Genomic DNA, 11,122 nt, shown 5'->3' on the forward strand with positions numbered 1-11,122 from the left:
CAGCCATGATGTCACCTCCATGGCCAGCCGTGATGTCCCTGTGGGTCCATGGTGGCCTTGGTGTCCCCTCCTCGGTGTCCCCTCTTTGGTGTCCCTTCCATGGTGACCTCTTTTTGGTGTCCCCTCCATGATGGTGTCCCCTCCATGATGTCCCCTCCCCCATGGTGACCTCTCTTTGGTGTCCCCTCCATGGTGTCTCCTTGATGTCCCCACCTTGGTGTCCCCTCCATGATGTCACCTCCATGGTGTCCCCTTCTTGGTGTCCCCTCCCCCATGGTGTCCCCTCCCCCATGGTGACCTCCCTTTGGTGTCCCCTCCCCCCATGTGTCCCCCCTCACCCCTCCGTGTCCCCTCCAGCCCGGGGGTGCCCCCGGCCCCTCCCCCGCTGTCACCCCGGGGCCACCTGCGCATCCCCCCCCAGGCTGCAGCCGAGGGACCTGCTGGCAGGTGAGGGGGCGAGGGGCACCGGGGGGGGGGGGGCCAGGTGGCCACCAGGGGTGGCTGGTGGGCAACCAGGTGGATGGTGGCCACCAAAGAGTGGCTGGTGGGCAACAAGGTGGCTGGTGGGCTACCACATGGCTGTGGGCAACAAGGTGGCTGGTGGCTACCAGGGGTGGCTACTAGGCCACCAGGGGTGGCTGGTGGGCAACCAGGTGGCTGGTGGCTACCAGGGGTGCCTGGTGACTACCATGGGTGGTTGGTGGGCAACGAGGTGGCTGGTGGCTAACGAGGTGGCTGGTGGGCCATGGGGTGGTTGGTGGGCAACAAGGTGGATGATGGGCTACCATGGGTGGCCGGTGGGCCACCAGGTGGCTGGTGGACCACCAGGTGGCTGGTGGATGAGGACTGGCTGGTGGTCACCAAGGGTGGTTGGTGGCCACCACGCCCCCCTCCCAGGCCAGCTGCTGGAAGTGCTGCCGCTGCGAGGCCTCGGACAGACCTTGGTGGCCCCGGGGGACCTGGTGGGCCACCTGCTGCCCCTCCCCCACCTCCCCTTGGCCCCGTAGTGTCCCCAAGGAGGGGGGGAAGAGGACACAGTGTGGGGGGGGGGAGGGGCGAGTTGTGTCCCCATCCCCCCCAATTTCTTCATTAAACTTTTGCTCCCAGGGGTGGTCGGTGGCTTTGATCTGTCCCCTCCCCCACCCCCTCCGACCCCTCCCTCCACCCATCCCCTCCCCCCCCCCCCCCCAGTAAAACCACCCCAGTGACCAGTTCACTCCTTTATTGGCCACCAGGCGGGTGACAGCAGTGTGTGTCGTGTGTGTCCCTCCCCTCAGTGGTGTCCCGTGTCCCCTCCCCCCCCCTCCAGCTCCGGGGTGGGGGAGGGGCGGGGGTTGCTCAGATTTTGCCGGGGAAGGTCCCCTCCTCGCGGTACTCGTCCCACGTGGTCACCTGGGGGGGGGGGAAGGGGACAAGGTGACACCGGGGTGCGGGGCACGACACACAGACACAAACCCCCTGGGGACACTTGGGTCCACCCTGGAGGACCCTGAGGGACCCAAGGACCATGGGGACACCCTGGGGACCTTTGGAGACACCTTGAGGACACCCTGGGGACACTTGGGGACACCCTGGGGACACATAGTGACACTTGGGGGCACCCTGGGGACACTCTGAGGACACTTGGTGACACCCTGGGGGACCGTGAGGGCTGTGGGACTATCTTGGGGACATTGAGGACACCTTGGGGCACCCTGGAGGCCCCTGAGGGACCCAAGGACGATGGAGACACCATGGGGACACCGTGGGGACACTTGGTGACATTTGGGGAGCCCTGGGGACCCTTGTTGACCCCTGGTGACCCTTGGGGACCTGTGGTGACATTTGGGGACCCCCTGGTGACCCTCATTGACCCTTGTAGACACCCTTGTTGACCCTGGGGGCATCCTTGTTGACCCATGTTGACCCCTGGTGACCCATGTTGACCTTTGCTGACTCCTGGTGACCCTTGGTGACACACTTGGTGACCCACGTTGACCCTTGCAGAACTTTGGGGACACCCTTGTTGACCCCTATTGACCCTTGGGGACATTTGGGGACACCTGGTGAGCTTTGGGGACCCTCACCCAGGAGGTGGGACACAAGGACCTGTAGACCCGCTGGTACCACTGGCAGGGGCTGGCGTCTGCCCCTTTGGCCGCCATCGCCTTCTGGCACCGGTGGAAATCTGTGGGGGGGGGCGGGGGGTGGGGGGGTGAGGGGACACTGAGGAGACACCGAGGGGACCCCCCGGGTGGGAGGAAGGGACCGTGGTGGCCCCTGGAGGGTCCCTGGTGGACCGGGGGGGGAGGGGCAGTACCCAGGTAGTTCTGCCAGCAGTTGCGTGTCTGGTTCTGGTTGGGGAAACGGCTGTCGAAAGGAGCCGTCTTGTAACGCTCCAGCTTGGCCTTGATGTCCTCCGCCATGCTAATTAGCGGCCTAATTAGCAGCCGGCACTCGTTAATGATGCAGAAGGGGTTAATTAGCCATCCCCTCCCCCCGGAGTGATTAACACACACCCCCCCCAACGACCACCCCCCCACCCCACCCCCCCCCAGAGAATTAATCCACCGTTTGTGGCCGTGACACCAGCACAAACACCACCAAGGACAAACCCAGCTACTCTATTAACTAATTAACAAGGCTAATTAATCCTTCCTGGGCTAATTAATATTCCTCTGAGGGCAATTAGTCCCCCCTTGAGATAATTAATCATTTCTGGGAGTAATTAAACCATCATTTGTGGCCATAACACCAACAAAACCAGTAAGGAACAGCCACAGGGATATACCTATCTACTCTATTAACTAATTAACAGGGTTAATTAACACCCACACGGCTAATTAATAATTTCTGAGGGTAGTTAGCCACCTCTTGGGATAATTAATCACCCCAGGTAGTAATTAATCCATCGTTTGTGGCCATAACACCACAACAAACACCACCAAGGACAGACCCAGCTACTCTGTAACTAATTAACAGGATTAATTAACCCCCCCGGACTAATTAATATTCCTCTCAAAGTCATTAACTCTCTCTGGGACTAATTAACCACCCCACATACACAAAAGATACTCGTTAATTAACTCCTTAACAATAATTAGGAAACAAACAGCTTTACCAGAGTTAATTTCAAAAGGGCTAATTAGCTCTACTAATTAGTTAGGAGTTAATTAAGCTAATTCAGCATTAATAGTCCCCCCCAGGATAATTAACCCCCTCAGCAATAATTAACCCAGTTGTGTAGGAGAAAGGAGGGTAATGGGCGCAAATTAGTGCGGCTAATTACACCCCCCGGGCTAATTAACCTCCCCCCCAGTGCCCTCCCAGTAACCCCGCCAGTGCCTTCCAGTAACCCCGCCCAGTAACACACCAGTGCCTCCCAGTAACCCACCAGTAGCCCTCCAGTGCCTCCCAGTAACCCCCCCAGTGGCACCAGTAACCTCCCAGTAACCCCCCAGTGCCCTCCCAGTAACCACCCAGTGCCACCAGTAACCGCCCAGTAACCCCCCCAGTGCCCTCCCAGTAACCCACCAGTAGCCCTCCAGTGCCTCCCAGTAACCCCACCCAGTGGCACCAGTAACCCCCCAGTAATCCCCCCAGTGCCACCAGTAACACCCCATTAACCCCCCCAGTGCCCACCCAGTACCCCCCAGTAACCCCAGAGTAACCCCCCCAGTGCCCTCCCAGTAGCCCCCCGTGCCTCCCAGTAGCCCCAGTAACCACCCAGTGCCCCCCAGTGCTTCCCCAGTGCCCTCCCAGTAACAGCCAAGTGCCACCAACAACCCTCCCAGTAATGCCCCAGTACCACCAGCAGCCCTCCCAAGTAGCCCTCCCAGTAACAGTCCCAGTGCCTCCCAGCGCCACCAATAACCCTCCCAGTAACCCCCCAGCGCCACCAGTAAACCTCCCAGTAGCCCTCCCAGCAACGCCCCAGTGCCTCCAGTAACCCTCCCAGCAACGCCCCCGTGCCCTCCCAGTAGCCCCCACTAACCTCCCCAGCGCTCCCAGTAGCTCCCAGTTCCCCCCCCTCACCCGGTACCACCGACGCGACTCAAAGTGACTTTCACCACCGCCGCCCCCGAGCCGGAACTGGAACCAAGGAGACGCAGCGGAAGCGCAGCGCGCCGCCGGAAGTGACGTAGTACCAGCCCTGCGAACCTAAGCCGAGCGGCCATAGAGATGCGGCGGGTGGAGCGACACACGCGGAGGGTGGGGGCGGGAGCTTGGAGGACCGCGGCGGCCATAGAGAGGACTTAGGAGGACTGAGCGTCGCCCGCGGTGGGAGGACCCCGCGCCTACCCGGAAGTACCCCCCAAGGACCCCCAAACACCCTCTGGGGACCCCAGGACCCCCAAAATGGCTCATCCCTGCCCAAAGACCACCCCAGGACGCCCAAAATGGGCCCCAGAGCCTCCAGAATGGCCCATTCCTGCCCAAAGACACCCCCCCCCCCCCGAGACCCCCAAAATGACCCCAGGACCCCCCCAGGACCCCCCAAAATGGCCTATCCCTAAGCACAGACCCCCCAGGACCCCCAAAATGGGCCCCAGACCCCCCAGAATTGCCCATTCCTGCCCAAAGACCCCCCCAGGACCCCCAAAATTGCACATCTCTGCCCAAAGAACCCCCCGGACCCCCCAAATTGGTCCCAGGACACCCCGGGACCCCGAAAATGGCCCATACCTGCCCAAAGACCCCCCAAAATCACCCCAGGATCCCCCCAACCCCCCCCCAAAATGGCCCATCCCTAAGCACAGACCCCTCCACAGGACCCATAAAATGGGTCTCAGACCCCCCAAAATGGCCCATTCCTGCTCAAAGACCCCCCCAGGACCCCACAAAATGGCCCCAGAACCCCCCAAATCCCCCTAGGACCCCCCAAACCCCCCATTTCTGTACCCAGATCCCCCCCAGCACCCCCAAAACCCCTCAGGACCCCCTAAATCCCCCCCCCCGGACCCCCCAAAATCCCCGTTTCTGTCCCCAGACCCCCCCCCGGACCCCTAAACGCCCCTCAGAACCCCCCAAATCCCCCCCAGCACCCTCCGTGTTCCCTGGGGGGTCCCCAGGGGCGTTTCGGGGTCTCCGGCGGGCTCTAGGACCCGGGCAACCACTGCCGCTGCTGCCCTCCCTGGGCACTTCCGCCCGGCTTGGGGCCTTGACGCCGAGGGGGCGGGACGCGCATGTGCGGTGCCGGGGCGGCGCTTCCGGATCCGGGGCAGAGGCGCGTGTGGGCCCGCGTGCAGCAGCGGCGGGATGAGGCCAGGTGGGGACTGGGAGGGAAGTGGGATGGGACTGGGGGCACTGGGAGGGACTGGGGGGTACTGGGATAGGACTGGGGGCCACTGGGAGGGCTGGGATTTACTTGGGGGGATTGCGGGTAACTGGGAGGGACTGGGAGAGACTGGGGATAACTGGGATGGGAGTGGGATGGACGTGGACTGGGGGCCCTGGGAGGGCTGGGATGTACTGGGGGGGACTGGAAGGGACTGGGATGGGACTCTGAGGGACTGGGCGATAACTGGGAGGGCTGGGATGTACTGGAGGAACTGGGGGGTAACTGGGATGGGACTGGGGGCCACTGGGAGGGATTGGGGGGTAACTGGGATGGGACTGGGGGGGTCAGGGATGGACTGGGAGGGACTAGGGAGTAACTGGGGGGGGGGCTGGGCTGTACTGAGAGGGCTGGGATGTACTGGGTGGAACTGGGAGGGACTGGGTGGTAACTCGGATAGGACTGGGGGGGACTGGGATGAACTAGGGGGTAACAGGCACTGGGAGAGACTGGGGGGTGACTGGGATGGACTGGGATATACTGGGGGCACAGGGAGGGCTGGGATGTACGGGGGGGCACTGGGAGGGACTAGCGTGGCACTGGGGGTAACTGGGAGGGACTGGGTGGTAATTGGGATGGGACTAGGGGTGGACTGGGGGGCACTGGGAGGGCTGGGATTTACTTGGGGGTAGTTGGGCTAACTGGGATGGGCTGGGGGCACTGGGAGGGACAGAGGGGGGACTGGGATGTACTGGGGGGCTGGGATGGGACTGGGAGGGACGGGGTAACTGGGGAGGGACTGGGGGCGCTGGGATGGGACTGGGGGGGTAACTGGGATAGGACTGGGATGTACTGGGGCATTGGGAGAGCTGGTATGTACTGGGGGGGACGGGTATAACTGGGAGGGATTGGGGGGTAACTGGGATGGGATTGGGGGCATTGGGAGGACTGGGGGGCAACTGAGAGGGGCTGGGGGTACTGGGATGGCGCTGGGAGGGACTGGTGGGTAACTGGGATGGCACTGGGAGAGACTGGGAGGTTAAGAGGGAGGAACGAAGTGGCACTGGGGGCAACTGGGATGGACTGGGGAGCAGCTGGGGTGTACTTGGGGGGTGACCAAGAGGGTAGTTGACCTAAACTGGGAATACTGGGAGCCAGTGGGGGGTTACTGGGCAGGAGCTGGGAGCTCTCTGCAGCGCTCCTAGTCCCTCCCAGTGCTCCCAGTTTGACGGCGGCTCCCAACAGGGTTCAGCCCCCGGGGGGGGCGCGGCGGCCGCGGCGGCTTCCGGGGGGGCCGAGGTGAGTGGGGCCCTCCCAGTGTTCCTAGTATGGCACTGGGAACCCCCATGCCCTCCCCGTCTGACTCCTCCCCCCCCCCGCCAGTTACTTCCTGTCCCCTTCCCAGTATGCCCAGTTCCCCCCCCGCACGCCCAGTTAGCCCCTGTCCTCTCCCCCAGTATGCCCAGTTCCACTTCTACCCTCTCCCCAGTACACCCAGTTCCCTACTCTGTTCTCTCCCCGGTATGCCCAGTGCTCCCCAGTATGCCCAGTTACCATCTGCCCTTCCCCCAGTATGCCCAGTCACACTCCCAGTGTGCCTAGTTCCCCCCATCCCTTCCCAGTATGTCCCCAGTATGCCCAGTTTCCCCTTTGTCCCCCTCGCCAGTATGCTAGGTTGCACTCCCAGTATACCCAGCTCCCCTTTTGCCTCCTCCCGGCATGCCCAGTTTCCTCTCCATCCCCTCCCCCAGTATGCCCAGTGCCCCTCCCCCATTCCCACTGCTCCCCCCCCCTTCCCAGTGATCCCAGTAACCCCAGTACCCCCATTCCCAGTGCTCCTAGTAAACCCGGTGCCTCTCCCCCCCTTCCCAGTGCTCCCAGTAACCTCAGTGCTCCTCTCCCCCTTCCCAGTGCTCCCAGTAAACTCATGACCCCTTCCCCGATTCCCAGAGCCCCCTCCCCCATTCCCACTGCTCCTCCTCCCTCATTCCCAGGGCTCCCAGTAATCACAGCGCTTCTCCACCCCCTTCCCAGTGCTCCCAGTAAACCCACTGCCCCTCTTCTTTTCCCCAGTGCTCCCAGTAAACCCACTGCCCCTCTTCTTTTCCCAGTGCTCCCAGTAAAGCCAGTGCCTCTTCCCCATTCCCACTGTCCCTCCCCCCATCCCAGTGCTCCCAGTAACCCCATTTTCCTTTCCCCCCCACAGGTGGCAGTTTCCCAGCCCCGCGGGGGTGGCTCCGCAGGGCGGGGGAGGGGCGGCCCGGCCCGGGGGGGGGAGGGGTGGGGGGAGGGGCGGGGGGGAGGGGGCGGCCGCGGTGGCTTCAAGGGTGGCAAGAAAGTGACGGTGGGAGCCACATCGGCACGAAGGTGGGTGGGGGGCGGGGCTGGGGGGGAGGGGGAAGGGGGAGGGGGGGAGGGGCTGGGGTGAGGCTGTGGGGAGGGGCTGGGAGAAGGAGGGGCTCTGGGGGAGGGGGCAAGGGGAGGGGTTGTGGGGGAGGGGCTAGAGGGGAGAGGCTGTGGGGGAGGGGCGGAGGGTCCCTTGGGGGGGAATGGGGAGGGGGCTGCGGGGGGAGGGGGCTGTAACTGAGGGAGAGACAAGGAGAGGGGGGAGGGGCAAGGGGTGGAGGAGGGGCTCTAGGGGGGAGGGGTGGGAGGTCCTTGGGGGGAGTGGGGAGGGGCTGTGGGTGGAGGGGAGGGGCAGGGGATCCTGGGGGGAGGGGGCTGTGGGGGAAGAGGGAGAAGCAGAGGGGGAGGGGCTGTTGGGGTGGGAGAGGGGGCTGTGGGTCCTTGGGGGGAGGGGGGGGTGGGGGTGGGACTCTGGGGGGTAGGGGCTGTGGGGCAGCTCTGTGCCGTGGGTGCTGCCCCTCCCCCAGGCGTGTTCATCTGCCGGGGGCCGTGAGGATGCGCTGGGTGACACGGAACCTGGTGCCGGGGGAGTCAGTGTACGGGGGAGAAACGGAGATCGCGGTGGAGGTACTGGGAGCACTGGGGGGGACTGGGAGGGGCTGGGGAAGGGCCTGGTGGTAACTGGAGAGGACTGGGGGGTGATTTGGAGGAGACTGGGAGGAACTGGGGAAGGGACTGGGGGTGATTTGGAGGAGACTGGGAGGCACTGGGATGGGACTGGGGGAACTGGGAAGGGACTGGGGTGTGGACAGGGAGGGGATTGGGCGTGACTGGAAAGGGACTGGGAGTAACCGGGAGGGACTGGACAAGCACTGGGAGGGGGCGCTGGGGGGCAACTGGGAGGCACTGGTGCCACTGGGAGAGCCAGAGAAGAGCACCAGGACGTTCTCCAGCTCCATACTGGGAGGTGATACTGGTGGTACTGGGAGGCTGGGGGTGTCCATAGGGCACCACAGCTGGTGGGTGACGTGTCCTCTGATGGCCCCCATGATCATGATAATGACTTGTGGTGGTTCCACCAAGATGGTGGCCACCACCAGGACCTTCTCCCAGCTCCATACTGGGAGCACTGGGAAGTGGCACTGGGAGGCTGGGGGGTGTCCATGGAACACCACAGCTGGTGGGTCACGTGTCCCCATGTGTCCCTGTCCCCCATGATAGTGACTCATGGTGGTGTCCACCAAGGTGCTGGTCACCACCAGGAACTTCTCCGGCTCAATATTGGTGGCACTGGTGGCTGGGGCTGTCCACGGGGGCACCATGACCACCAGGTGACTTGTCCCCCCCGTGTCCCTGTCTCCGGGATGGTGACATCAAGGTGGTGGCACCAGGGTGTTGGCCACTTCCAGGGATGGTGGCCATCACCACAACCTTCTCCAGCTCCATACTGGGAGGTGGCACTGGTGGCTGGAAGTGTCCATGGGGACACCATAGCTGGTGGGTGACATGTCACCTGATGTCCCCATGATCATGACAGTGACTCACGGTGGTGTCACCAAGATGGTGGCCACCACCATGGACCTTCTTCGGCTCCATACTGGTGGCACTGGGAGGCGATACTGCTGGCACTGGTGGCTGGAGGTGTCCATGGGACACCGTGACCACCAGGTGACCTGTCCCCCTGTGTCCCTGTCCCCAGGACGGTGACACCAAGGTGGAGTACCGTGCCTGGAACCCCTTCCGCTCCAAGTTGGCGGCCGCCATCTTGGGTGGCATCGACCAGATCCACATCCGGCCGGGGACCAAGGTCCTGTACCTGGGCGCCGCCCTCGGGGACAACAGTTTCCCACGTCTCCGACATCGTGGGGCCGGTGAGGACACGGGGCCACCACCTGGGGGGAGGGGGAGGGGAGGAGGTGGCATCTGCATGGGGTTCTGGAGGTGGTATCTCCATGGGGTTTGTGGGTGGTGGCATCTCCATGGGGTTGGGGAGGTGGTATCTGCGCATGTTTCTGGAGGTGGCATCTGCACAGGGTTGTGGTGGTGGCATCTCCAGGGGGCTGGGGAGGTGGCATCTGCACATGCTTCTGGAGGTGGCATCTTCAGGGGGCTGGGGGGGGTGGCATCTGGACATGCTTCTGGAGGTGGCATCTCCATGGGGGTTGGGGAGTGGGCATCTGCATGGGTTTCTGGAGGTGGCATCTCCATGGGGTTGGGGAGTGGGCATCTGCATGGGTTTCTGGAAGTGGCATCTGCATGGGCTTGGGGAGGTGGCATCTGCATGGGCTTCTGGAGGTGGCATCTCCAGGGGGCTGGTGACAACGTGGAGGTGGCATCTGCATGGGCTTGGGGAGGTGGTATCTCTGTGGGTTTGGGGACAGCCTGGAGGTGGCATCTCCGTGGGCTTGGATCTGGAAGTCCATTGGGTGGTGGCCCCATGTCCCCTGAAGATGTCCCCCGCCATGAGGACCTGTCCCCCTCTCCAGGAGGGGCTGGTTTATGCCGTCGAGTTCTCCCACCGCTCAGGCCGGGACCTCATCAACGTGGCCAAGAAACGCACCAACGTCATCCCGGTCATTGAGGACGCCCGGCAACCCCCCACAAGTACCCGAATGCTCATCGGTGAGGCGCCACCACTACTCCAGAAGGTTCTGGAGAACATCTGGGTGGCTTTCAGGGTGGTTTGGAGGTCTTGGAGAAGGTCTGGAGGGTCCTTCAAGGCACCTCTGGGATGTTTCCTGACATAGTTTTGGGTTCTGTGAGGCTCTTGGAGGGATTTGGTGGTGCTGAAGAACACTTTGGGGGTCTCTAGAAGGTTTTGGAGAAGATGTAGGTGGTCTTCAAGGCAGTTTGGAGGCTTTCTAGAAGGCCTGGAGGTCCTTCAATACACCTCTGAGAGGTTTCTGAGGTGGGTTTTTGGGTTTTGTGAGGCTCTTGGAGGGATTTGGTGGTGCTGGAGAAGACTTTGGGAGTCTCTAGAAGGTTCTGGAGAAGATCTAGGTGGCCTTCAAGGTGGTTTGCAGGTGTTGGCGAAGGTCTGGAGGGTCCTTCAAGGTGTCTCCAAGAGGTTTCTGACATAGTTTGGGGTTTTGTGAAACTCTTGGAGGCATTTGGTGGTGCTGGAGAAGACTTCGGGGTTCTCTGAGCTCCTGGAGAAACATCTGGAGGGTCCTTCAAGGCACCTCCGAGAGGTTCTTGGGGTGATTTTTGGGGGCAGGGCTGGGTTGACGGGGTGGCTGGGAGGTATTTTGGGGTCTCCCAGGTCTCGGGGACAAGTTGGGGTGTCCGGGGTGGGGGATGGGTGGGGGTTGGGGTGCCCGTGACTGAGGTGTCCCCCTCCCCCACCCCAGGGCATGGTGGATGTGATCTTCGCCGACGTGGCACAGCCCGACCAGACGCGCATCGTGGCCCTCAACGCCCACAACTTCCTGCGCAACGGTGGCCACTTTGTCATCTCCATCAAGGTAAGCCACCAGTATGGGCTAGTATGCACCAGTATGGATCAGTATGCACCAGTAT

The 11,122-nt window shown here is 62.7% G+C and overlaps 2 protein-coding genes across 3 annotated transcripts; one reads left to right on the forward strand and one right to left on the reverse strand.

Annotated features, from left to right (window-relative positions):
* Window positions 1-1,236: 1,236 nt before the first annotated feature.
* LOC101914101 (cytochrome c oxidase subunit 6B1) lies at window positions 1,237-4,159 on the reverse strand. 2 transcript variants are annotated; one of them, XM_055800667.1, is made up of 4 exons: window positions 3,974-4,097; window positions 2,300-2,418; window positions 2,067-2,167; window positions 1,237-1,392 (listed from the first exon to the last, which is right to left on the reverse strand). In XM_055800667.1, the coding sequence occupies exons 2-4, from the start codon at window positions 2,403-2,405 to the stop codon at window positions 1,339-1,341; spliced, it is 261 nt and encodes an 86-aa protein (XP_055656642.1). In that variant the 5' UTR covers window positions 2,406-2,418; window positions 3,974-4,097; the 3' UTR covers window positions 1,237-1,338. The 2 variants fall into 2 exon arrangements, with proteins under 2 accessions (XP_055656642.1, XP_055656641.1); XM_055800666.1 differs by having other exon boundaries at window positions 1,238-1,392; window positions 4,015-4,159.
* Window positions 4,160-7,560: 3,401 nt separating this feature from the next.
* On the forward strand, window positions 7,561-11,118 carry FBL (fibrillarin; the record flags this gene model as incomplete). Its single annotated transcript, XM_055799927.1, is given in 7 exon segments — window positions 7,561-7,624; window positions 8,131-8,230; window positions 9,303-9,431; window positions 9,433-9,474; window positions 10,090-10,201; window positions 10,700-10,719; window positions 10,954-11,118. Coding segments are annotated over 6 exon segments (540 nt in total), but the record flags the coding sequence as incomplete, so codon positions are not given.
* Between the last annotated feature and the right edge of the window lie 4 nt (window positions 11,119-11,122).

The sequence above is a fragment of the Falco peregrinus genome, chromosome 3 (assembly GCF_023634155.1).
Source record: "Falco peregrinus isolate bFalPer1 chromosome 3, bFalPer1.pri, whole genome shotgun sequence".
In the NCBI taxonomy this organism is placed as follows: domain Eukaryota; kingdom Metazoa; phylum Chordata; class Aves; order Falconiformes; family Falconidae; genus Falco; species Falco peregrinus.